Raw genomic sequence first — 26565 nt, 5'->3', positions numbered from 1 at the left:
CTTTTGTAATAAACTTTTTTCTGACTCTGCATAAAGTTTTCAGACACATTTTTAATTTTACCAAATGAGAGCAAGTACAGTTAGAAACATGAATACTAATAGAGGGTGCTGCTATAATGGTTCATTCTCTGATGAGATTTTTGAAGCAATATATAATGGTATTTAAAACGTCTTTTGGAAGCTGGGCATTAATCCCCGCTATTTGGGAGGCTAAGGTAGAAGGATCTCAAGTTCAGGACCAGCCTGGACAACGTAGATTAATACTATCTCAAAATTTTAAGAAAGGTTGGATGTAGTTCAGTAGTAGAGGGCCCCACTACTACTTACAAAAAGAAAAAGGAAAAAAAAAAAACACAATGATCTTACTTCCTAGGAACATGGGCTATATACTGTACTAAAAAAATATGGCTTACCAAATGAGTGCCATTGAGAAGACTTAATAGTTTCTAAACAGTACCCTGTAAATTAGGGAAAGAAAATCCAACAAAGGAGCCACACACAAAATGTACAAGTTTCATTTTTATGGATTTGATAGTTAAGTGCAAATTTGAGCATTATATACAGAGATGTTTTTATAGTTGTATTAGCTAAGACCAGACTCTCAAAATTCAGCATAAGCTTGAGTCAACTTGATTTCCACCCCCACTAGCTTTTTCTGCAAGTTGTAACAATCTAATCAAATACAGTATAATAAAATTCTTATTTTCTTTATAAATTCCTCTTGCTCAAGCATTGGCATCTTAGATGCATAGCCAGAGTTCTAAGCAGTTCTGATGGCTGAATTACTTGGATTTATGTACCATAGTAAAATTTAGTTTTATGCACAGTGCAAAAATTTGCTCCCCTTTAGTATCTCTAAATAGTAGAGATGCAGTAGCATTAAGGATTTTCACCAAGGACCTGTGTTTGCAGTCCTTGCCCCTGTAATAGAATGTATTACCTGGGTGTTTCATACTTCATGGTTACTGGCAATAGAAGATAAACACCTGATGCATGCAGAGCTGCTTGGAATGGTAACTAGTGATTTGTCCATATATGGATTGCACAGATTGGAAAAGAAGCATCACACTATCTGATATTTTACCAATTGAAAAGAGTAGCTTGAGATTATACTGCATTATCATTGTGAAACAGTCAACTTTCTTAAGAAAGTTTAAGTTTAAAGTGCATTGTCCCCTGCAGCTCAATATAAATAACCATTTATTTCTTTGTAGTAATATGTTGAGTCAGAATGGGTTTTCCATCTGATTTAATCCCTGAGCAGCTATGTTAAAAATCAGCTTTTAAAAAAGCCCAATAGAAAAAACTACTCTATTAAAATCCTACCACAATGTTATAGTAATAAACAGGTATCTATACAGAAACATTAAAGCTACTTAGAAGCTCTTTACATTCTTTACTCTTCAGAGAATATACATTTCCAGAAACTGTTCAGGTATTTAAGCTGGACAAAACTCAAGGTTTACTTGACCCCTCAAAACTCCTCTATATAGAGATAATTTGTTGAGGAATAAACTACCCCACTCCCCATTGATTACCAGCAATGATGAATGTTTTATTAAAAATACAGTATTTTTAGTCAGGCGCAGTGTCGCACACCTATAATCCCAGTAGCTTTGGAGGCTGAGGCAGGAGGATCACAAATTCAAAGCCAGCCTCAGCAACTCAGCAAGGCTCTAAGCAACTAGAGAGACCCCGTTTCTAAGTAAACTATAAAGAAAGGGCTGAGGATGTGACTAAGACAGAAAACACAAAAATAATATTTCGCTCTGTTTCCTGTTCATCCAGTGAGCTGCTTCCCTATGCCACATGCTTCCGCCATGATGTTCAGCCTTACCTGGAGTCCCAAGGAATGGGACCATCACTGAGACCTCTGAAACCTGAATGGAAGTTCTAAAGATGACCCTTTATCAAAATTTCTCAATATAACTGATTCTGGCAATTCCTGCCTTACACTGGATGAGGTCAACTATAAAACTCCTATCAAGAATGTCCCCAAAGAAGAATAACACAAAGCTGCTAATCGGTCCAGGAAAACATGAAGCAAAAAATGACCCTGGGAAACCAAAAATAGAACCTTACCTGACAACAGTGATCCTGAGAGTCAAAAGGAAGACAAGGTTGAAACCACTCTTGTCAACCAATCAACATAAAGAGCAATTACAATCCCTTCATCAGTTGGTTCAAAGAACAGCTGGTTCCAGCACCTTAAGGGCTTTCTTTGCCTCAGGAGGAGCCAGGAAGGTTGCAGCTCTGACTTGAGAACATGTTCAGCAGGAGGAAAACCCCTGTCTATCCCTAAAGTCTGAGGAAGGTCTTTGCCAAAGCTTCTAGAGAAGTTTTTCTTAATTATCCAACAAGGAAGTGCTTGCTTTCTAGAAAGTTCCAAAGTACTTCTTTTAGTGCTTTGGATACAACAGAGAACAAAAACGGACAAAAGATTCCTCTCTCTGGAAGTGTACATTTCTCTGAGACACAGAAAATATTCAATATAAGTTACATGAAATGTTTGGAAATAAGTGTTATTGAAATGAAAGAAGTAAGACAATTTGGAATGTCCTCTCTTGGTAGGAACTAAATGAGGCTAACAAGTCACAAAGGATGATTTCAACAAGAAATGAAAGCAATGCAAAGCCCTCTGTAATGCAAAATTCATCATAAATTCTATGAAAATGAAATCACCAGTAGAAAGAAAGAGGAGTGATTCATTTTTAATCCTGAATAAAGTCCTGCAAAAAAAGCCCATTACCAATGTGACACTGCTGATTGATGGACGGATAGAACTCAAAAGAGGCCTACAGAGGCAGAAGTAGCATCTCTTTCTTTACAGTAATCTATTCTGATGAAAATCAAACATAATAACTTAAAGGTAAAAAACAAAATAAAACTGATATGTGCAGAGGAAGCTGTGTAGATGAAACGGGAGAGGGGAACATCAATTCTGTGACATCCTTTGTCTTGGGCTGGCCCGCAGTGAACAACTTGGCCACTTTTAGATCTCCAGAGCAAAAGGACAAATGGCTTTCTCTCCTACATCAATCTGAAGAAAGAGAAGGACTATCCAGAGGATTCCCATTAAAATATTCACCAGGGACATTGGGAATTGTGTCTATGAAAATGTTTGTAAGCCAGAAGATTAAATTCAGAATTCTTGCATAAGGCAGAAAAGTCCATGGTTTAAAAGAGAGACAATCAGGCAGGGAGCAAGTACACATGCTATGGAAGTAAGTGTGTAGAAATATCATGAGGAACTGGGCATGGTGGATCACACCTGTAATCCCAGGAAGCTGAGGCAGGAGGACCATGAGTTCAAAACCAGCCTCAGCAACTTAGTGAGGCCCTCAACAACTGAGAACCCATCTCTAAATAAAATATAAAAAAAGGCTGGGGATGTAGCTCAGAGGTTAAGTGACCCTGGGTTCAATTTCAGGTACCCCCCTCCCCACCCAAAAAAAAAAAAATATCATGAGGGTGAAACATTTTCTAGGGTGTGTGTTATCTTTGTGTGTATAAAAAGTAAACTAAAAGAAATGGAACAAGAGAAATTAGTATTGATTCAGGTATTTAACATTTATGCTTGGAAAGATTATCGCTTGTCAGATGTATCTTTCTTCCCTCTGATGTGAATGTTTCTCTCAGACCTTTTGAAGAGAAAATGGAGAGGCTTAAAGTTACTTCCACAGGGAGGGATTCCCTATTAGCATAAAGCAAGTGTCTCCAGACCTGTCACTTCTTGAAAGTGGTTTTGAAAAGTTCTTCATGCTTTCAGATTTTCTAGTTTGAGTTTCCAGATAAAAAGTGGATGATCTGGGATAGAGAATATTTTTAATGGATTAGATTGTTTATAACATATCAATATCATATTGTCAAAGATTAAATATTTTACCCAAGTTATTATGTATAATTTTTTGACTGAAGTTGTTGTACAACAGCAAAGATTTTATCAATGAGGAAAAGATGGAAACATTTTTATAATATTATCAATTGTCATACTTCACAGCAGCTCAAGATCACAAGGAATAGTTTTGTTTGTGGAAAATATGTAGAGCAAAAATGTTACAGCTCAATAAAAATAAAAGATTATACAAAAGTTCTGACCAAAAAAAGCACAATATTTTCTTCTACCAAGTCAGGCTAAACATCCTAGCCCCCTCTTATGAATGATAAAAATATATTTAAAAAGAAAACTTTCTGGAGAACTTTTCAGGAAGTCAGTAATGGTAAGAACAAGCTGATTTGTGGAAGAACAAGTTCAAGTTTAAGAATTCTGTACAATAAGGTCCACAGGAACTGTCAGATTCCATTTGACATAACTGTAACCATTTCTAACAGAAATAAGTACCTAGACAACCCTAAATACGGGCTAAAAAGTCAAATTACTCAGACTACAGCTAATTTTATAAATAAAGACCAGGCCAGATTAAATTTAGACAATTGTGGACCAATGAGACCCTTTAATGGAGGTGAGCAATCAGGTGACAGTCTGAAAAGAGCTCATGGGACCCTGACTGAAGAGACTGCCCACTTTCTTTGAAGAAGCTGGTAGGCAGTTTGGCCCCCTGCTTAATGGATTGTGCAATTCACTATGTAAAGTAATGACAAAATTGCATTTTGGAACAATTAAGCACAACTTTTATCATGCTTAATCTTGGTTGCTTCTAGGTCCAAGCATTCTCCGGGGAAAGATTATTTGCTTTTGATATAAACTAGCTAATAAGAATCTTTAGTCTTTCCCCAGTAGGAAGAGACTGTGTAGATCCTCAAATTCCCTCTGACAAATGTAAACAATGAAGGTTAGAGACATCTGCAAAGCCAGATGTCCCCATGTCCCTATAAAGGAAAAAAGACAGAAAATCAACAAGATACAAGACTATAACAGTCAGTTGTGGTGAATGGGAGGAGTAGATGCCCTCTGGGTTCTCACTGACCATGAACCTCTTCATTCCCTCTTACCCCCAGCACCTCTGACCAGGGGCCCTGCCCACAGAGAAACAGTTGAAACAGAGCACAGAATTACTCTTCATGTGCACACATTTATAGGTGCTCAGTTAAAGAGAAAAATGACAACTGGGTGTGTAAGGAGACTACTACACCAACAGGTTGGTTTCTTGTGTCTACATCTGACATGATTCAGAAGGTACAATCAACTTTCACCCAGGTTAACTTACATGTCTCCTGAAAGCACTGATGGGGACATGTGCCAAGGGCCAAGAGACTCCTTCACTGATCTCTGGTTCGAGATGGGCAAAGACTAGTCTGCACCCTGAGACATGAGGCTCAGCAGGGATGGCCATCCCAGGAGATAAGAGACAACAGCACCTCCCTCTTGAAACTTCTACAGAAGTCAATTTCTTATGTTTCTACTTTAAAGCTGTATAAAGAAAGACATTAAATAGAATCAAGGACAACATCTAAGCTCCATGCCTGTCAGTCACAAGAACTCAGGGTATCTTGTTGTACTTAATTCACATCAGATAGAAAACAGTAACATAATGGCTCATAATTTACTATGTGTGTATCTGTATCAGGCAAAGCTCTAGGTAATTTTCCATTCATTTTCTCTCAACTTCATGACACCAATCTTATAAGTTAGTATGATTATTATCTCTAGTTGAGGCTCATGAATTAACTAAGTTACCCAAAGTCACCCACCATGGACCAAAAGCATAATTCTGAAATGCCCAAGGTTGAAATGATATGTATACATCTACACAGTTCAGTCTGAGGAGTTTCAGCAAAGATGATTTCAAGCCTCTGGAGATTAGGCGCATATAGCTGTGCTGAAACTCACAGCTTCTCTAGGTGCCAGCCTGGGAGTCTGCCACGAGACCACTGTGATCCAAGCTCCAGACACAGCCACAGTGCCACAGCCTGGGGCAGCTCAGTTTCTGGTGGTTCTCAGCTTCCTCCTGAAGTACTCAGGGGCAGCCTCATACAGCCACTCAGCATCCACGACGCAGAGGTCTCTCATGTAGCACTTGTTGGTGTACAGCAGCTCAGTGTATACGACACAGGCTGGCTTGCAGTGGAAGAGGACAGATGAGGGATGGATGGCCACTGGCTGGTGGGTGTCGGTGGTGGCATAGGTACCATCAGGCTGGAGCTCAGCAGTGCTCATAAAGAGGCTGTGAGCCAAGCAGCGGCGGATGCTCTCCATGTCTCCTCGCGATGACATGACTGGCATTGACATCTGTTTCAGGAGATATGGAGAGATGGAAAGACCCCAAACATAAACACTGCTCAACACTACACAAGTGCATTGGAACAACGGGACCTAAAATGCAGCATCCTGCCAAGTCTGTCAAAACACACTTTGACATTCTACAGTGGCTGACTCAATGGCCTTAGGCATCAGCATGGGCAGGGGATGAAGGCACAGTGCAAGAGAAGACTGAGAACAGAAATATTTGCCAGGGAGCATTCATGCAATGACCAGACCACAGGCAGGTCCATCAGGTCATCCCTGGAAGGAAAAGCCTTTCCCTTTCATTTTGGCCACATCATCTACTGCTCACTCACATACTGCTGCCAAATTAATCTTCCTGAAGCACAACTCCAGTCCCTCTTCATTCACTCAAAACCCTTAGTGTCTTTATTGCTGTTGGCAAAAAGTGCAAAGTTCCTATGATAAAGCTGAAGATGAGCCACTGCCAGGTCACCCCATCAGTTCTTGGCCCCACCCCTCTTCTGCAGACATTCTCTATAATCAATAGTCTTTTCTTCTCTAGATCCATGCATTGACTCCTAGCTGTTGGCCCCTGCATATGCTGCTCCTACTGGAAATGCTGCCCTCATCTCTGCAGTGAGAATGTCAGTCATCAGTCAATGTCCTTGCTCTGTGCCCTTGCTGAGTGGGTAGTGGAACCTTGTACCACTGGTTATGGCTCAACAGACCAGTGGTGGACACTTACTTACCTGACCTAGGCTGGCATGTTTAGGTCTAAAATAGGAGATCTAATCAATCTCTGTCAGGCTCCTGCTCACCGGCCCCTGGGGTGGGTAGGCCATGTAAAGCCATCATGTGCATGTGGAGGCAAAGTGAGAAGGAGAAACAAAGCAAGCAGACAGAACAAGAGAACCAGCAACTCCTGATGGCTTGTTCCAGTCGCTTATTCCAGTCTCTTGTGAAGTATGACTACTTCCTGTCCTCTTCATCCTTTGAAACATCCCCCATTTTCCTCAAGGGCTTTTGTTTTTGGCAATCAACTGTTCCTTTTTATTTTTTTCCCTATTGTCCTGTGATCAAACCCAGAGTTCTCATACATGCTAAGCAAGTGGTCTCCCATTGAGCTACATTCCCAGCCTTTTCTTTTAAATTTTATTTTGCAACAGGGTCTTGATAAATTGGCCTTGAACTTGTGATCCTCTTAACATGGACTTCTGAGTAGCTGGGATTACAGGTATGTGCTGGCCAGCTTATTTCTTGCCTTTATCTCATCTGTCAAGATGGAGCTCAAGGTGTAGCTTAATGGTAAAACATTTGCCTAGCATGCATAAGGTCCTAGGTTCCATCCCAAGCATAGCAAACAAACAAAGTTTATAAATCTGTACATAAACTATATGTACATTTCTCTCTCTCTCCCCCTCTCTCTCATACACACACACACACACACACACACACACACACACACACACACACACATACAGTAACTGTAAAAAATGAAATAATTAAAAAAATAGTGTTATTATGAAGTAGAACAAAATAGTAAAAGGTAGAATTATGGGTAATTCTTCTTACTTAGTTTTAAATTTTTTTACAATGAGAATTCCTTTTATAATCACTAGTGATAGGCAACTTAAAATATTACCATAGAAAATACTGACAGGTTAGTTCCCCAAAGAGCATCAAGAAGAGACAATACCTTTAGGCAGATTTCCCTCAGTTGTGCTCTCACTTCAGCTACTAACAGCATATTCTTGCTGTTCACAAAATTCTCTTTGCACCAGTCCTGAATAGGAGAAAAAGAAATATCACAATCCTCTCGTTTCTACACTGAAAAAGAATGTGTGAGTGTGTGTATGTAAATAAAACTTTGAGAACACAGTTGAATTCAGAGGGAAAATTTCCAGTGTCAAGAAGGACTATCAGAAAACCTCTTGCCAGGCACAGTGGCACATGCCTATAATCACAGCAACTTAGGAGGCTGAAGCAAGGATGATCACAAATTCAGAGGCTATCCCATTTCAAAATAAAAAATCAAGGGCTGGGGTTGTGGCTCAGTGGTAGAGCACTTCAACTCAGAAGGCGTAGGGAGAACATCACAAGTTGGAGGCCAGCTTCAGCACGAGTGAGGCCCTCGGTTTGATCCTCAGCACCACATAAAAATAAATAAATAAAATAAAGGTATTATGTCCAACTACAACTAAAATATAAAGATTTTTTTAAATAAATAAAAAGGGCTGGGAATATAGTTCAGAGGTAAAGTGCCCCTAGTATAAATCCCCAGTAACACCAAACAAAAAAATAAATTAATAGTTTAAAGAGAAACTAAAATATTCCTTATTTCAATTCACCATGAGAAAAGCAACAGACTGATATATTTTGCATCATACCCTATATTTGTAAAAAACAACCCAGGAGGAAAATAGACGAAGGATATGAACTGATTGAACTCACAGAAGAGGGAATATAAACACCCAATAAACTTATGTGAGAAAGTTGAGTCTCTTGAGGAATCACGGCAATGAAGTTTAGAATAACTGAGATACAATTTCACATCCATCAACTAGGTTAAAATTGAAGTTATTTCAACTTAGAGTTGGAGAGGATGGTGGAAATGGAAACTCTTATACAGAATGAGGGACTACAGACAATTTGAGAGAGCCACTTTCCAACCTGGTAAAACTGAACTACAGCTATCCCAAGGCCTGGCAGATACACTCTTAGGTGTTGATCCCAGTGTGCATAGGGAGACCAGTACAAGATGGTCACTCAGTGTTGTAAGTAGAAAGAAGCTGCCAAAGGATAGTGTAAGAAAATATTTATGTTTAGAGTATACAATGTGGATGGATATGAAATACAGTCGCCCATATGGGAAATACACACCAGCTATAGGATAGTGCTCAATAAGGGAGCACTTGGCGTTTTTACTGCATCAGCAATATTTTGTTTGCTTAAGAATAAATTAAAGCACTGGTGTAGCAGTGAACACCTGTAATCTCAGGAGCTCTGGAGGCTGAGGCAGAAGGATCACAAGGAACCTCAACAACTTCATGAGGCCCTAAGTAACTTAGGAAGACCCTGTCTCAAAATAAAATATAAAAAAGGCTAGGGATACGGCTTAGAGATGAAAGATCCCTGGGTCCAATCCCTGCAACAAAAATAAATAAATAAATAGAACTAAGGTACATGTACAAAAAAGTATAGAAATGTTAAAGCTGAATGGTGTTTTTTTTTTTTTTTTTGTAGTTGTAGATGGAGAGAAGGCATTTATTTTATTTATTTTTAAGTAGTGCTGAGGATCAAACCCAGTGCCTCATGCATGCTAGGCAAGCGCTCTACCACTGAGCTATAGCCCCAGCCCTGAGTGGTGGCATTTTTTTAAAGTAAAAATGTGCACGCTATGGCATAATTACAGATTTTACTAATATACAAGAGAACATATTGTCATTTTCTATCTTGGTACAAGGAACTGAAATATCACACTAGCAAAAACTACTGTGAAGAAAGTGTGAGGTAGGTGAGGGGAAAAAAACATTTTGTGATTGCTGTCGTCTAGATATGGTATGAACGTTTCCTAAAGCTTCTCTCAACTCAGAAGGCTTAGGCAGGAACATCACAAGTCAGAGGCCAGCTTCAGCAACTTAGCAAGATCCTGTCTTAAAAAGTAAAAAGGTGGGGCTGGGTATGTGGCTCAAGCGATAGTGCGCTCGCCTGGCATGCGTGCGGCCTGGGTTCGATCCTCAGCACCACATACAAACAAAGATGTTGTGCCCGCCGAAAACTAAAAAATAAATATTAAAAAAAAAAAAAAAAGTAAAAAGGTATGGGGATATAGCTCGGTGGTAAAGCTTCCATAGGTTCAACCTCTAGTATCAAAACAAAAAATAAATGAAAGAAATTTATTCCCCATTGTGAGGTTCAACAAGCAGAAACTTAATCCAATTATGATGTTTACAGGTGGGGCCTCTGGAAAGTGGCTAGGTTTAGATAAAGCCACTAGATCGAATCCCTCATCATTGAATCCTTTCTATGTGATGTCTTCTATGTGATGCTCTGTGCCATCTCAGGGTTCTGCTAGAAGACTACCACAAGATGAGGCCCATAGATCTGGCACTTCCAGAACTGTGAGCCCAAATAAACCTCTTTTCTTAATAAACAAATTAGTCTGCCTCAGGTACTATGTTATAGTAACAAAAAAACAAACTAATAAAATAGCTACAAAATTGAAGCACCAAACACATAACTGATTTGGTCTACATCAAGTACAAATTAAACACAAGCAGAACAAAGTCCACAATTAAATTTATTCCCAGGTGATATCCCACTACTCAGACATTTCCAAAATAAAAATCTGGCATTCTTTGTGTGGCTCTTCAGATGATCCAGCCAAAAAGGGAAGGGGCATGCCTACAACCCCAGTAACTTGGGAAGCTGAGAAAGGGAATCACAAAAAAAAAAGGCCACACTTGGAAATTCAGATATCTTTTGTCTCAAAATAAAAAATAAAAGGCCAGGAGTGTGTTGCTGGGCATGATGGTGCATGTCTGTAATCCCAACAGCCTGGGAGGCTGAGGCAGGAGAACAGTGAGTTCAAAGCCAGCCTCAGCAATCTAGCAAGGCCCTGAGCAATTCAGTGAGATCCTGTCTCTTTAAATAAAATACAAAAAAGGGCTGGGGATATTGCTGAGTGGTTACATGCCCTGGGTTCAAACCTCAGCACTGAAATAGGAAAAAAATATATATGCCTGAAAAAAGGAGTTAGCATTTGAGAAAAGGAACAAAACAAGGCTCACTTTATTTCCACCTATGTTTTTGAAAGTCCGATAAATATTGAGCAGGGTGATGTGATCCCCCTCGCTGGAAATGAACTTCTTCCGGACACCCTGCACTTCATCCCGCCGGGCAGGAGGATTATAGAGAACACTGTCCACAGACAGCAGGGAAACGATGGTCAGAATTTCTTCTGTACAGTGGAATTTGGGGGATAGAAGGATGGTCTGAAAATCAAAATTAAAAATGTATAAACCAACTATTTTCCTAGCTTCTGAATAGTTTTTCTGTATACTCTTTCTAGCTTTTATTCAAAGGAATTAAAGGGCAAGGTCTCTAAAACCATGACTTTATATGTAAAGTCATGTCATTTTACATTTTTATAAAAGGGATGACTGCCTTCCCTGACTAATTCCAAATCCCTGTGGGCAGGGCTCATGACTTATATGCCTTTGAATCCCACACACAACTTTATACAAAAGTAGGGGTTAGTAATTATTTAAGAGAACAAGTGAGATTAGAACCACAGGGCTCAATTGTTTGCTTTGGGATAGCTAACCTGTAACAGACAGAAAAGGGACTGAGGAGAAGGTATCATTTACTTTGGCAAATTTGGGCTCTAACGGAAATGCTGCCATCTTTCTTCCAATTGGAGTCAGTGTAAGCTGGTCATCCTTATGTTCAAGAGCACCTAACAGGTCCAGTTGGGCAATGGCCGCCTGAATGTGATCTGAAGAAACAGAGACATAAAAAGGACCAAAATTCCAAAAAGAAGTCACAGCTAGTTTAGTACTTCCAGGAGCTTTTGACAACTCCACACCAAATAACAGCAAAACCCACCCAACCACTGCCCAGCACACTATTCACAGCTATTAATGACACCACTAAAAAGCCAAAAGCTTACAAATAAAATACAGGAGGGCAGTTGTTCTGAGGGAGTGGGAAGGAGGCGGAAGCAGCCAAGTGGGGTCCCTGGGGGTTCATTGGCACCGGTAACAGCGACACAGACATTGGTTTTATTGCTCCTTACACCTTATAAATATCATCCTTTGCAGAAATTTAGCAGTGAAAAGAAAAACCCAAGTGTAGAACAGTATATGATATGTGTTGCTATGTGTGTTTTTATTTCTGAGACTTTTTTTCTTTTTTTTTAAACAATGCTGGGGCTACATCCATGCTCCTCCATGGAGCTATATCCCAGCCCATTCACCTTATTTATTTATTTATGAATTATTTTATTTATGATACTGGGGATTGAACCCAGAGTCACTTAACCATTAAGCCACATCCCCAGCTCTTTTTACTTTTTTATGTTGAGACAGGGTTTCCCTAAGTTGCTTAGAAGCTTTACCAAGTTGCTGAGGTGGCCCTTGAACTTGCGATTACCCCACCTCAGCCTCCTGAGCTGCTAGGATTACAGACATGTGCCACTGCCCCCAACTAGTCCTTTTATTTTTGACACAAGGTCTTACTAAGTTGCCCAATCTGGCTTTGCACTTTCTACCCTCTTGCCTGGGATTATAGGTGTGTGACACCTGCCTGGCAGGGCTATGGGTGTTTTTAAAGAGACTGCATTCTTGCATATGCATACATTTTCTGTAGAAGACAACTAGAAAATGAACACAACAGCTGCTCTAGAAAAGGAAAACTAAGAACTTGAGGATCAGAGCGGGACCCTTCATAACCATCATTTGTTTATATTTTCTCTCTTTCTTTCTTTTCTATGATTGCATTTTATTTTTTATTGTAAAAAGAGGAAAATCAAGCCAGGCACAGTGGTGCACGCCTGAAATCCCAGCAACCCAGAAGGCTGAGAAAAGAGGATCACAAGTTCTGGGAGGGCCTCAGTAATTTAGCAAGGCCCTAAGCAACTTAGCAAGACCCTGTCTCAAATAAAAATAAATAAATAAAAAGGTCTGGAGATGTAACTCTGTGATAAAGCAGCCCTGGGTTCCATTTCAAACAACAAAATAAATAAATAAAAGGACAACAGAGTAGTGACGTGATGTCATATGCCACAAGCTACAATCATTAGGACTCTAGTTGTTATTTTCTTCCACCATGGGGAGATTATCTACAAAGGCAGGGAACAATCAAATTCCAATTTAAAGCCAAGAAATTTGATCTTTGCTGTCCTTTTGAATACACAAGCACAATTCATTTCTGTAGTATCCCATGGATTACCCTTAATGACCTTCACTGGTTCCAGAGGTCAAGTCCCCTGACTGTAAGTCCCTGCATGATGGGTCTGACAGCATAGAAACTGTCATTTTATGATTTTGAGACCCTTCTCTGAAAGACAACATTGTTATTCAACAAGTTAAATTGGCAAAAGGAGATGATGGAAATACTTGTTTTTCTTCCCAAATACTTGTTTTGGGGAAGAGTACACTTATTAGCTACTCATTTACCTTCTGTCACACTGAGGACTCCACTTACCTGGAGACGGTTTGGACATGAAGTCAAAGGTGAGCACATTCGGGACTTTCATAGCTAGAAGCTGAAGTATCACACTCGCCAGGTTACACCTGTGAAGAGTATGAGACCAGGATCATTACTCATCCCTGACCCCCAGCAAGTCAGTCAGAACCATTGACGGAACAGCATTAACAAAAACCACAGCTCTGGAAAACAAGCCAACAGAAAAGAGTGACAGGGGCAGACAGCAAGGGTGCAAGTGTGCCTTGAACTGACCTCTGGATCTCTGGTACAGTCATCTTCTCAAACTTCTCAAACTCCTCTTCGGTGTACAGCCGGTAACAGATGCCACTGTCCTCTCTGCCAGCCCTCCCTGTGCGCTGCCAGGCCTGAGTCTTTGACACACGCTGCACAGCTAACACCTCGAGACCACTGTCTAGAGGGAGAGTGGGACTCATCAGTGCTTTGCTCGTCACATAAAAAAACTGTTTCCACAGTGATGACAAAAAGTAACAGTCCTCAGAATACCAGTGAGCCTTTTATAATACGGAGGTTCAGAAAAACTCAAGGCTAAATGTGAAAGCACAAAACTAGATTGCTCCAGTGCTTTGGTCCCATAGTAAAAAAGGGCCTTGCAATGAGCCCTGTGTAAATCTGTTATGAAAATATCAGAAAAGCCTCATGCTCCTAGCAAGGGGCCTGAAGTAGTTTCAGAAGTCATGTATTACATTGCAAGATAGTCAACCACCCTAGTATACTTGGGACTGAAGGTTTCTAGGATATAAGACTTTTTTTGGTACTGGGGACTGAACCCAGGGGTGTTTAACCAGTGAGCCACATCCACAGCCTTTTAAATTTTTTACTTTGAAACAGGGCTTCACTAAATTGTTGAGGCTGGCTTTGAACTTGTGATACTTCTGCCTCTTGAGCCACTGGGATTACAGGTGTGTGCCATTGCACCCAGTGGATATGAGAATTTTGATGCTAACACTGAGACAGTTTCTAGCAAGCTAGGAATGTTGGTCATACTATTGATTGATGACTCAGAAAGTGAATGCCTCGAGTCACCAGTGTGCTTTTTCTCTCTGTTGTTTTTTTGGTACCTGGGATTGAACTCAGGGGCACTCAACCACTGAGCCATATCCCCAGCCCTATTTTATATTTTATTTAGAGACAGGGTCTCACTGAGTTGCTTAGTGCCTCGTGTTTGCTGAGGCTGGCTTTGAACTCACAATCCTCCTGCCTCAACCTCCCGAGCTGCTGGGATTATAGGTATGCACCATCACGCCTGGCTATCCTCTGTTTTCTGTGAGACCTCATGTGAAGTTTGTTTCCTAGGAATAAATGACATTAAAACTTTTCTATTTTCCTTTTGGTAGTGGGGATTGAACCCAGCTTTACCATTGAGTATATCCACAATCCTTTTATTGCTTGGATTACAGACATGAACCAGCTGCCTGGCTAACATCTGTTCTGGACAAAGGTGTACTCTGTGCCAGGCCATGAAAACCCACACCATTTCACATATGCTGTCTCTAGGAAATCTACACATGACAGTCAGCCCCACCAGTGGCTACAGAGCACTTCAATTAAATACTGGGGAGTGGTAATTTCAGCTCAAACAGAAATGGGCAAAAATAACTTCCAGCAAGTCTCTCACTGCATATTGTAGGAGAAAGATGGTGGTCCACCTGCTGCCCCTTACCCCAGATTAAAGGATCCTTCTGCTTCCTCGGAAACCTGGGAGCACACACCAGCCATACACAAAATATTATTTCTCATAAGAGCCTTTGATTGCTAACAGATTGTCTGTGGTCTTCCAGCAATCATTCTTGCCCAACTTCCAGTGGGCTTTCAAATGTTCTGCCCAAGACCCTGACCATGTTCTTAGGTTTGCTAAATGTGGGCTCCTTTCCTATCTTGACTTCTTGTCTCCTATACCTGCATTAGGTCTGTCTCCTTTTTGGACTTGATTTCTAGACTATCTCACTTATGGTCCCTGCCATTCAAATCGCAGTTACTTATAAACATGAAATGCTCACTTGGGGAAAATTGTGAGACTAGTTTCAATGGTTGCTCACTATATACAGGAGAGACATTCATGAGCTACAAATTCTCACCAGGGTTATACTTCTTTGCTTTAACCATGCCCGTGTCAACTACATATTTTATTCCTGTAATGGTTATGGAGGTTTCAGCGATGTTGGTTGAAATGATCACTTTGCGATAGCCCTAAAAGGAGGAAGAAAACCAAAAAGCCACATGACACATATATGATTCAGAAGTTTAAAACATATTCTCACCATTAATTGCCACCATCTCTCATGACAGAGAAAAGATGACTTCTCATTATTAATGGTGGTCATCAGTATTAATAGTTGGTCATTAAACTAGACAGGGATGGGAAGGCAGAAAATGACACTGCAGTTCTAAAGATTAACTTGAGGTGATGAGATGTAATGGGACAAGCACAAGATTCAAAAACAATTAGATGAGACCTGGAATCCTGGCATTGCCAATTTCATATGTGCCCAGTGAGCACTGTCTACTTCCCCTCTAGGGCCTCAATACCCCTGTAGGAGCCTGAATGACGGGAGTGCACATGAGCATTAGCACTGTGCCTGGCACAGCAGAGGCACACAATAAACCATAATATGGACAAACTGTGATTTATACTAGCCCTTACAAGAGTCACTCACTTACCTTTCATCTTGGCCTTTGTACTTTCCCTCATCCCCTAAAAACTGTTTCCTTGTTCTTCTCAGAGGACAGTTCCACCTGTAGCTGTGCCATATGTATCTGTATTTTCTCAGCTAGCTCACTGATGCCTGGACAACCCCTCCTACGTACCTTATTTGGAGCCCAGTGAAAGGCACATGGGCCCCACTGGTGGATCTGACTGGGTGCCCAGGGATGGAGCAGGACAGAAGCAGGAACTCACCTTAGGGGCACCTTGGAAGACTCGGAGCTGCTGTGCATAGGGTAAGGAGGCATACAGAGGGAGGACCAACATCCCAGGGCAGCCATCAGGGAGGTGTTTTGCGATGTCTCGGCAGGTCTTGCTCATTGCTTCGATCTCCTCCTGACCAGTGAGGAACACTAGTATGTCCTGAGAAGAAGGGGCTTCCTTTAAAAAAAGAGGGGAAAAAAATGTTTACTGATAACATTTCACAAAGTGTGGAGATGTAAGAAGCCTAAATGTTGATAGCTCCCTGGGAGAAGAGTTTTACCAGCAACATACAGAACCGTAACAGGTATGAGTTAACCAGCTATGTTTAGAAACCAGACAAGGACATTTTGAAGGAAAATTACCAGGTTGCTTTTTTGAAGGGACAATACCAGGGAAAGCACAATCAGGCAAGAAAATAAAATCTACATAAAGCTGCCTTCCTTTCCCAAACATCTTAAAAGATGAAACTGATAAAACAGAAGGCAACTTAATGAAATCCTCATCAATGGAAGTCTCCAGAAGCAATCATACTGGAAAAGGCGTACTTATTCAATGATGCCATCATATACCACAAAGGTATCCCATAGCTGGGCATGGTGGCACATGCCTATAATCTCAGTGACTCAGGAGGCTGAGGCAGAAGGTTCACAAATTCAAGGCCTGCCTCTGCAACTTAGCTAGGCCCTAAGTAACTGAGCAAGACCTAATCTCCCTCCACCAAAAAAAAGAAATAAGAAAGAGCTGGGGATATAGCTCAGTGGTAAGCACCCGGGGTCCAATCCCCAATACCAGAAAAAAAAAAAAGTACCCTATATAACTGCTTGAGACACTGAGGTTAACTGGGTTGTTCACCTTCAAAGAGAATGATCAAGTAAATGATATGCCCATTTACCTGATTTTTCTTTGACATCTGTTCAATCAGACAGATTATACATATGGCAAAATAACTGAAAAATATTTAGCAATAATTATGGGCGTTCGTATGTATATACAGTTGGCCCTCCACATCCTCAGGGTTCACATCCACAGATTCAAACACCTATAGATCTGACCCAGTTATCCCACTCCTTGGTATATAGGCAAACGACTTAAATCAGCACACTACAGTGATATAGCCATATTAATGTTTATAGCAGCTGACTTCACAATAGCAAAGCTATGGAACCAACCTAGGTGCCCTTCAACAGATGAAGGGATAAAGAAAATATGGTATGCTGGGCATGGAGGTGCATGCCCCTAATCCTAGTGGCACAGGAGGTTGAGGTCCTACGCAAGACCCTGTTTCTAAATAAAATATTTTTAAAAAGGGCTGGGAGCCAGGTGTGGTGGTGCACGCCCGTAATCCCAACAGCTCAGGAGGCTGAGTCAGGAGGATTGCATGTTCAAAGCCAGCCTCAGCAACAGCAAGGTGCTAAGCAACTCAGTGAGACCCTAAGTAAAATACAAAATAGGGCTGGGGATGTGGCTCAGTGGTTGAGTGTTCCTAAGTTCAAGCCCCAGTACATGTCCCTCCTGCCAAAAAAAATGCGGGTGACTGGGGATGTGGCTCAGTGGTTAAGCACCTCTATGTTCAATCCCCTGTAACCAAAAAAAAAAAAAAATGTGGTGCATACACACCAATTAAGACATTTGCCAGAAAGTTGATGAAATTGGAAACTATCTTGTTAAGTGAAATAAGCCAGTACCAAAAACCCAAGGCTGAATATTCTCTCTTGATATGTGAATGTTAACACACAATAAGTGAGGATGGGGAGTAGAAGTTCATTGAATTAGACAAAGGGGAGAGGAGTTACAATTAGAAAAGAATAGAATGAATCACACATAACTTTCCTATGTTCATATATGAATACATGAACAATGAAACTCCACATCATGTACAACCACAAGAATGGGATCCTAATTAGAATAAGTTATATTCAATGTACGTATGTCAAAATACACATTAATACAATATACATCTAAAAAAAATTTAAACTATTTTAAAAAACTAAGTCTGTATTAAACAGACTTCTTGTCATTATTTGCTAAACAATCTAACAATTATTTGCATAGCATTTACATAGTACTAAGTATTATAAGTAATACAGAGATGGTTTAAATTATGCAGGATGATATGTGTAGATTATATGCAAATACCATGTATTTTATAAAGAACTAGAGTATTCTCAAATTTTGGTATCCATGGGGGGGTCCTGGAACTAACCCCCACTTTGAATGCTGAAGAATGAGTATATACTTAAGTACATATACACATTCATATATTTATATATGTGTGTATTTTTTAACTTATGGGGTACTAGGGGTTGAACCCAAGGTACTTTACCACTGAACTACTTCCCCAACCCTTTTTATTTTTTATTCTGAGATAGGGTCTCACTAAGTTGTTTAGGGCCTCACTAATTTGTTGAGGCTGGCCTCAAACTTGCCATCTTCCTACCTCAGGTTCCCGAGTCACTGAGATTTCAGGTGTGCACCACTACAACCAGCTCCTGTGTGTTTTTTTTTTTTTTGAGCCTAATATGGATAGGACAAATTTCAGAAGTATATACAGACAAAATAAAGTGTAAAACGGTCAAAACTTTATCAGTAGCAGAATGCATCAAAGCTACTATATACCCTGAATGTATCAGTAGCCACTATTCATGAAAAATCCATTATTTCAAGTTTGCTTTTGGCAGTTAAACAAGGCGGACTGACCTTTTCTCTTTCCCAAATACCATCAAATTGACAGTAAGGGTCACTGTCCCAAAATGGCACAACAATGAGATGAGTGTGTTCAACTCAGTTTTGAAAGATGGAAGAGATGGGGGGGAGACACTGAATGATAGGAATAGGAAGCTGTGTCCTGGGTGCCTACTAAGGGGACCAGTGACAAGAGATGAGGTGATTTCCCTAGAGGAGCCAGAAAGGCTCAGGACTTGGGGGAGCAAGGTAAAGATAAGTTGTGAGAGGATGAAACCTAGAATTTGACTCAAAGTCTTGAGTATGGTCTAGTTAAACTTACAGGTTCCCTCTCCTACCCAGTGCAGCCAGACTGGGAAGCCAGAGGAAGCAGTAACGGGCATCACCATGGGCACTATGGAAGAGTGGCAAGAGTGTCAATATGACAGTTGCACAGACCTAATAAAAGATAGTTCTTTGCCTTTAGATTTTCTCAGAAAATTAACAGGAAAATTAAAAATAATTTTATACAAATCAAACAAAAATGAGGTGATTTAATAATTCAAGTTTTTAAAGTAAATATTTAATAAAATGAGAAGGGATTTTGAAATAGTTCTTTAATGAAGTTAAAAAAGCACCTCTTTTTTTTTTTTGGTGGTGTTGGGATCAAACTCAGAGCCTCACGCATGCTAGGCAAGCAATCTACCCGAGCCACACTCCCAACCCTAAAAAACAACTCTTAATTGCAACCCATTATTGAGTCAATTTTTACTTTTTTAATGAGGTAGAAAATAACAGACTATATCACAAGTAATGAAGGAGATAGTTTTTCATAGTCTTAATATAGTTTATATATATCCATATGTACATATGCATATATATATATATATGTATGTATGTATATATATGCAAAGAGAGAGAGAAAGAGGGAGAAGGTTGTAATATAAAATGTACTTCTTTAGTGGGGCTTCTGATAAATTAAAAAAAAAAAGAAACCAAGTAGGGCAGTGCTCTAACATATGATAGTTTTCTAGTTTAGTGGAGGAAAGTTGTTGGTCAGAGTTGAATTATTTTTCTTTTCAGAGAAAATAAGAGAAGCAGAATAGCATAGACAATATGATTGATGTATGTACATTCCATGTATGTATTATATGTCAAAATACATTCTGCTGTCATGTATGACTAAAAAAATTAAAAATAAATAAATAAGAGATACCATAAAAATGACTAAAAACCTAGACATAGCAATTGAATTCCTTATTTAACTTTCTGTGTGTTTGTGTATGTGTGTGTGTGTGTGTGTGTGTGAGTGTGTGTGTTACACATTAGGCAAGTGTTCTACCACTGAGCTACACTCTCAACCTTTCATATTTATCTTGATGACATGCTCACAAAGTGGTGTATTAACTAGTTTTTCTTTTCTTTTTTTGGTACTGAATATTGAACCCAGGGGCACTCTCTCACTGAGCTACATCCCCAGACTTTTTATTTATTTTTAGACAAGGTCTCGTTAAGTTGCTTCGGCCTCACTAAGTTGCTGAGGCTGGCCTTGAAGTTGCCATCCTCCTGTTTCAGCCTCCTGTCACTAGGATTACAAGTGTGTGTCACTGCACCTGTCAGTGGCTTTTCTCTTCAAGGCTGAATGTTCTCACTACCAAATGTACAGAACACAGAATCTGTCAGGAATTTGAACCCCATTCCATACCTGGTGGATCTGGAAGACCGAAACAAGAGCTGCATGTAGGTAATCATGCTGAGGCTGTTTGGTGTAAAAAATCTGGATTGGATGCTGCCGACCTTCCAGGTAGAGGACAGGGGCTCCATTGAAATACTGAGAAAATAGGTCCACATCCATGGTAGCTGACATCACAATTACCTTCGCAAGAGAACAAAAAGGAGGATAGCAAGTAGGCATTGGACAGCTTTTCTATGCCCCTCCCAAGCCCTAAAAGCAGATGGTCAAGGCCTGTGCCACTCCCATCATGTTTATCTTTCTCTGTGTTTCTGAAGCAAGAAAACACATGGGAAAGAAACAAGCCTGTTTCCTTAAATTGGCTGCACATACTTTGAGAGGCAGTTTCCCCAGTTCCTTTCGCCTCTTCTGAGCAGCTTTCACCACTCCAAAGAGCACATCTGTGTGGATAGTCCGTTCGTGGGCTTCATCCAAAATGATACAGCTGTACTTCCGAAGCAGGGAGTCTGAAATTGCTTCACGCAATAGCATGCCATCAGTTAGGAACTTGATCCTGGTGTCTTCTGAGGTGACATCCTCAAAGCGCACTGTATAACCAACCTATATGGAGGAACAGCTCGTTCATGCACCAAACATCTGTCGAGCATCCCCTTGTATCCAGCACTGTCCTAAGCACCTATCACAGTGCACAAGACCACCACTATCCTGGCCTGCTCCCTTGGGGATCATATGGTCTACTCAGTGGACATGCACCTTTAACTGCAATTATATTGAGCATCTGCCAGTAAATGGCTGAAACTGGAAACTAACTTGCTAAGTGAAATAAGCCAGTACCAAAAAACCAAAGGATGAATATTCTCTCTTGATATGTGAATGTTAATACACAATAAGCGAGGAAGGGGACATATACCTTTAACTGCAATTATGCTGAGCATTACAAAGAATTTTAAACTAACCTCCTACCAGATACTTAATAAGTTTCACATGAAGCTGTATATAGATATGAAAAAGATGTCCAAGATGTTTTTAAGTGAAGCTAGTATACATGCACACAAATATAAATCTGTCTTCTATAAAATTCTGAAACTCATCTTAAATACCTACATATATGCTAGAGAGATGCCTACAATGTTTCTAGAAAAATATAAAAATATTTAACAGAGGTTACTAAAGTCTCAAAATGCTCAAGGAAAACAATTTATCTAACTTTCCAACAGGTGGCAATGGTACTAGGAATTGAACTCAGGGGGACTTAACCACTGAGCCACATTCCCAACACTTTTTATTTTTTATTTTGAGACATGGTCTCACTAAGTTGCTGAGGCTGCTTTTGAACTTGTGATCCTCCTGCCTCAGCAGAATCCTGAACAGCTGGGATCTCAGGCCTGTGCCACCCTGCCTGGCTACAACAGCTTTTGAAAGCAAAGCAAACAGAATTGCAACCCTCTTAGATTCTCTGATCTCTTCAGAACTGGGAAAGAACTCTGAGAATGGCCTAAACAGCTGTGGCAAAAAAAAGAAGTTTGCCATGTATAAGAAATCTTGTTCAGAAAAATATAAAAAGGCAAAAGTCACAGAGAGAGCACTGCTCAATAAACAGTACTGATATTAAACAAGGAAATGAAGTACCAGTTTCCCAAGTTCAGTTCTCTTCTCATCTGACACTCTAGTAGCAAGAGAGATGGCAGCTACTCGTCGGGGCTGGGTCACAGCAATGATGCCCTGGCGGCTGATGCCCCCTTCATAGAGGTACTGAGGGATCTGAGTTGTCTTCCCAGAGCCAGTTTCCCCTAGGAATGAATAAAAAAAAAAAAAAAAAGTCTCACTTAGATGTAAATTGACACAGAATTCTCCAAACAGCTTAAAGTCAGAAAAAAAAGATATAAGAAAATACCTTGAGTTAAAGGCCTTAGAAAAATGTGCACTCTTACTGCTGCAGAGTGTTCGCTGGAATTGTTTCTGGGGAAGTTAAACTATATTTTTTAAAAATTTGAAATGTTTGTGCCATTTGACCCACAATTCCACTTTCAGGGATTGATTCTAAGGAAATAATTAAAGATGACTTCTTCAACTTGGCTCATAAAAATTAGAAGGGAGACTAGTAAGCATACAGGAAGGGGACCAGAGGAAGGGAGGAATGAGGGAAAGGGGGAGGTACCACAGAATGAAATTAACTAAATTGTGCTATGTGCATGTATGAACATGTCACAATGAATCCTATTACATTTAATTATAATGCACCAATAAAAAATAAATAGAAAACTTTGGCTCTTGACACTTAAAAATTGGAAACAATATATATGTTCAACAATAGGTAGCTGGTAAAGTTATAAGTTAAAATGAAATACAACTTTATACAAATTGGTATGTATTAGCAAGAAAAGATGTCATTCACACATGTAACCGTAACAAACTCCTGACCATTCCCTGACCTGCCACTTTCTTTCAAGCCCTCTGCCTCTGTCTACACTATTACAGAATTAGATACCTGCCCTCATGCTGCTGTCTGGAAAACAACAAGATGGGTAAGCCCTTAAGGGGGCCCAAGGGCTGCACTGGTGGCCCTCATCTGGGCTCCTCTGTGCTCTGTTCATCCCTCTCCTAGCACTGAACAGACTAGTTTATATAGAATGTTTAAATGTTTCTGTCCTTTTCCAATACCAGAAGTACTGGAAAGCAAGTCAGTCTCTGTCTTTCCATGGATTTGAGTACCCTATATATAGTAAGTATCCAATAAATGTTATTTCCTATCCTCTGTGGGTTCCTTTAACAGTGTCTAATTAGATCAAAGAACTCAGGGAGCTCAAAAACATCTGCATAGAAGCAGCCTTCCTATTTCCCAAGTACTTGGGAAACCTAGGCATACTCTTTCCTTGCTATCATGACCCCTCTCTAGCTTCCAAGTCTTAGAGTCCCATTTCTCTCAGTCATCAGAGCCCTTTAACTGCTCATCCTTCCTGACCTAGCCCAAGAATCACAGACTAAGAATTTGAGTATTCTGCAATCTTCCTGTTGAATCTCCTAGGCACAATCCTAACAAGTTGGATCCATGTCTCCCCTTCCTGCTCCTACACCAGAATAACTGAGCATTGCTAAAGTAAAATAACCAAATGCTTCAGATGTAGGGCTAAGAGACATCTGGGCATCAACTCTACCACTGATCTTGTTCCTGTCTCTACCGTTGATCTTGTTCCTGTTTTTGCAGCCTGTCTTCTGTCTCTATCTTCTCCAAGGATCTACTTGAGGCTCTGAGACTCCCATTCTCAGCAGAACTCTTCCAAGAAAAAAAAAGTCCTCTAATGTGATTTCCCTCTACAAGTGCATCTGCAATCACACCATTCTTGCTTCCTTTCTCCAGGGCCCACAGTCCTCTGAGACAGCATTTCTCCTATCTAGGCCAGCTCTCCTCTAGTCCTTGTTGCCAAGTGGCCCCCACCCAACCTTTACTATTAGTTCTATCCTGTCTTCAGCCTCCCTCTCTGCTGAGTTCTTCCCCTTAACCTATGAATATCTGTAAGTTCTTCTCAGCCTCTCTTTTTTCTCAAAACAGAAAACTGCTCCCTCTGCTTTCATTCCTTCACTTTCTGCCTACTTAACTCAATGCCACATTAGCTCTTACCCCCATGGTTCTGTGGAAATATGCCCCAAAGAGGGCTGGGGGTTGTGGCTCAGAGGTAAAGCACTGGCCTAGCATGGGTGAGGCACTGGGGTTCCATCCTCAGCACCACGTAAAGTAAAATAAAGACATTGTGTCCACCTATAACTAAAAAAATAAGTATTAAAAAAAAAGAAATATGCCCCAATCAAATCCAGTGGGCAATTTTTTTAGTGGTCCACCTATTACTAAACTTTACGGTTGCATCTGCTCACTGCCTTCTTACAGCTATATTCCTCTCATAAGCAGCAGTCCTGGGTCTCCTTTCCGTCTTTGATAGCTCGTCTTCATGAGATCTTTACTAAATGTGGGAGATCAAAGCCCCTTGAAATTAATCCCTGCCTTACAGCTCTGCTCAGCTCCTTACATGCATCAGAACTACTACTTCCCATCCCATCGGCCTGTTTCCAGTCTCCAGTCTCTCAGGCACGGTCTCTTCTACATAGAAAGCACTCCCTCCAGGTTCACCTCCCCAGCCGTTTCCTCACAGATTAGTTTGGATCCACTCATCTAAGCTTCCAAAGCCCCCATACGCTTCTCTACCCTTTCAGCGAAAGTGAGTCTTTCTCTACAACCGTCGGTAACTTCCACTCTTCTCCGAGATCCCTCTCCAGGTCTGGTACAGAAGGGGCGTTCAAGTTTGTTAAAAATAAAAATAAAAACGAATGAAAGGGAGAAGCACCTAAGAAACTGTTCCCGCAAAGCAGGAACCGAGTAAAAAGGAACCCGCTGGCGCGGCCACTCACCAATGAAGACTGCGCTGTCCAGGTTTCGGAGCTGGGCCAAGAGCTGCCCCCGCGCCTGGAAGATGGGCAGACTCCGGCGCTGCAACTCCAGGGCCTCACGGTAGGGACTGGCCGAGGGCTGGGCCAGGGGCGGCTGCTGTCGCCGGCCTCCTCCTCCACCTCTACCGCAGCCGCCGCCCGCAGTCAGCAGCATCACTACTCGCCTCTCGGGAGGGTGGGAACCGGCGCGGCTCGGAGGCCCACAGCCCGGCCGGAATCTCTTGGCCGGCGGGAAGCCCGCCTCCTCCGGCATGTCGGGAGGACGCCGCGGCAGGAGGCGCAAGAGCAGGAAGCTCCTGCCCCTCTCGGTTGCCGGCACCAAGCAAGCACCGCCCCTTTCTCTCCACGTGCAGCCGGTTCTGGGCGACTACCAACGACCTAACGGCCGCCCCCAAGCTTTAGGGAGGGGACTACAATTCCCAGAATGCATTGGGGGTTTGGGAAGACGTTTAATTCTTAGGGGCGATGAGAGTGGAGGCTGATGTACAACCACAAAAAAGCCCGGAGCGCGCTCGCCTGGCATGCGTGCGGCCCGAGTTCGATCCTCAACACCACATACCAACAAAGATGTTGTGTCCGCCGATAACTAAAAAATAAATATTAAAAATTCTCTCTCTCTCTCTCTCTCCCTCTATCACTCTCTCTTTAAAAAAAAAAAAAAAAAAAGCCCGGAGCAACAACAGAGAAAGATTGGGTATGTGGCTCCGTGGGACATTGGTCTAGAATAACGACTTTCTTCTCCTTGACGTTAACACCGGTTTACTTCCAGCAAAAATGCGTTTCTCGCCTGGCGCCGTGGCGCACGCCTGTAGTCCCAGCGGCTCCGGAGGTTGAGGCAGTAGGATCGCGAGTTCAAAGCCAGCCTTAGCAAAAGCGAGGTGCTAAGCAATCAGTGAGACCCTGTCTCTGAATAAAATGCAAAATGGGGCTGGGGATGTGGCTCAGTGGTCGAGTGCCTGAGTTCAGTCCCCTGTACATTTCCCCCCACCGCCCAAAAACAAGTTTCTCCTTCTCTGTGCACAAAAATCGTCACTCTTCAAGGAATTACTTATTTAAAGTCAATGAGAGGGGCTGGGGATATAGCCCAGTTGGTAGAGTGCTTGCTTTGCATGCACAAGGCCCTGGGTTCAATCTCCAGTTCCCCACCCCCCAAAAAATCAATGAGAAATACAAAGGTTTGCATTGATCTTCTAGAGTTAAATGGTAGATCCTGATACCCTCAATTTACAAATGAAGAAATTGAGTTTTCTGAAATTAAAGTCATTCAAATGTCACAAAATCTTAATTTTGAAAAGGGCAATGTAATCATCCTTATTAACAGAAAAGAAAGACAAATTCAATGACTCTGACAATCATATTTTCCTAAGAAAGTGATCATCTGGATGGATGCTGTGTGCTTCAGCAACACAAGCAGGGAAAGAGGGAATTGAATGGAACTAAAATGGTCTTTAACGCTTCCTTTCTCCCAAT

The 26565-nt window shown here is 41.1% G+C and overlaps 1 protein-coding gene across 1 annotated transcript; it reads right to left on the bottom strand.

Annotated features, from left to right (window-relative positions):
• Positions 1–506: 506 nt before the first annotated feature.
• Dhx33 (DEAH-box helicase 33) lies at positions 507–25416 on the bottom strand. The gene is made up of 12 exons (XM_005337336.5): positions 25057–25416; positions 22285–22445; positions 21028–21255; positions 20668–20838; positions 16293–16478; positions 15472–15583; positions 13628–13787; positions 13373–13461; positions 11536–11663; positions 10957–11160; positions 7863–7949; positions 507–6190 (listed from the first exon to the last, which is right to left on the bottom strand). The coding sequence occupies exons 1-12, from the start codon at positions 25346–25348 to the stop codon at positions 5882–5884; spliced, it is 2127 nt and encodes a 708-aa protein (XP_005337393.1). The 5' UTR covers positions 25349–25416; the 3' UTR covers positions 507–5881.
• Positions 25417–26565: the final 1149 nt, after the last annotated feature.

This window comes from Ictidomys tridecemlineatus, chromosome 3, assembly GCF_052094955.1.
Source record: "Ictidomys tridecemlineatus isolate mIctTri1 chromosome 3, mIctTri1.hap1, whole genome shotgun sequence".
NCBI classification, from domain to species: Eukaryota; Metazoa; Chordata; class Mammalia; order Rodentia; family Sciuridae; genus Ictidomys; species Ictidomys tridecemlineatus.
This window is presented reverse-complemented; position numbering and strand designations above follow the sequence as displayed.

Bases quoted from the DNA above. Each gene is read 5' to 3' on its own strand.
- Dhx33 (XM_005337336.5), bottom strand. From the start codon at position 25,348: ATGCCGGAGGAGGCGGGCTTCCCGCCGGCCAAGAGATTCCGGCCGGGC. The intron at 21,256-22,284 runs GTACTTCATTTC...TCCTCCATATAG, and splicing joins GAACTGAACTTGGGAAACTG to GTTGGTTATACAGTGCGCTT. The intron at 7,950-10,956 runs GTGAGCCTTGTT...TCTCCTATTCAG, and splicing joins AAAACATAGGTGGAAATAAA to GACTGGTGCAAAGAGAATTT.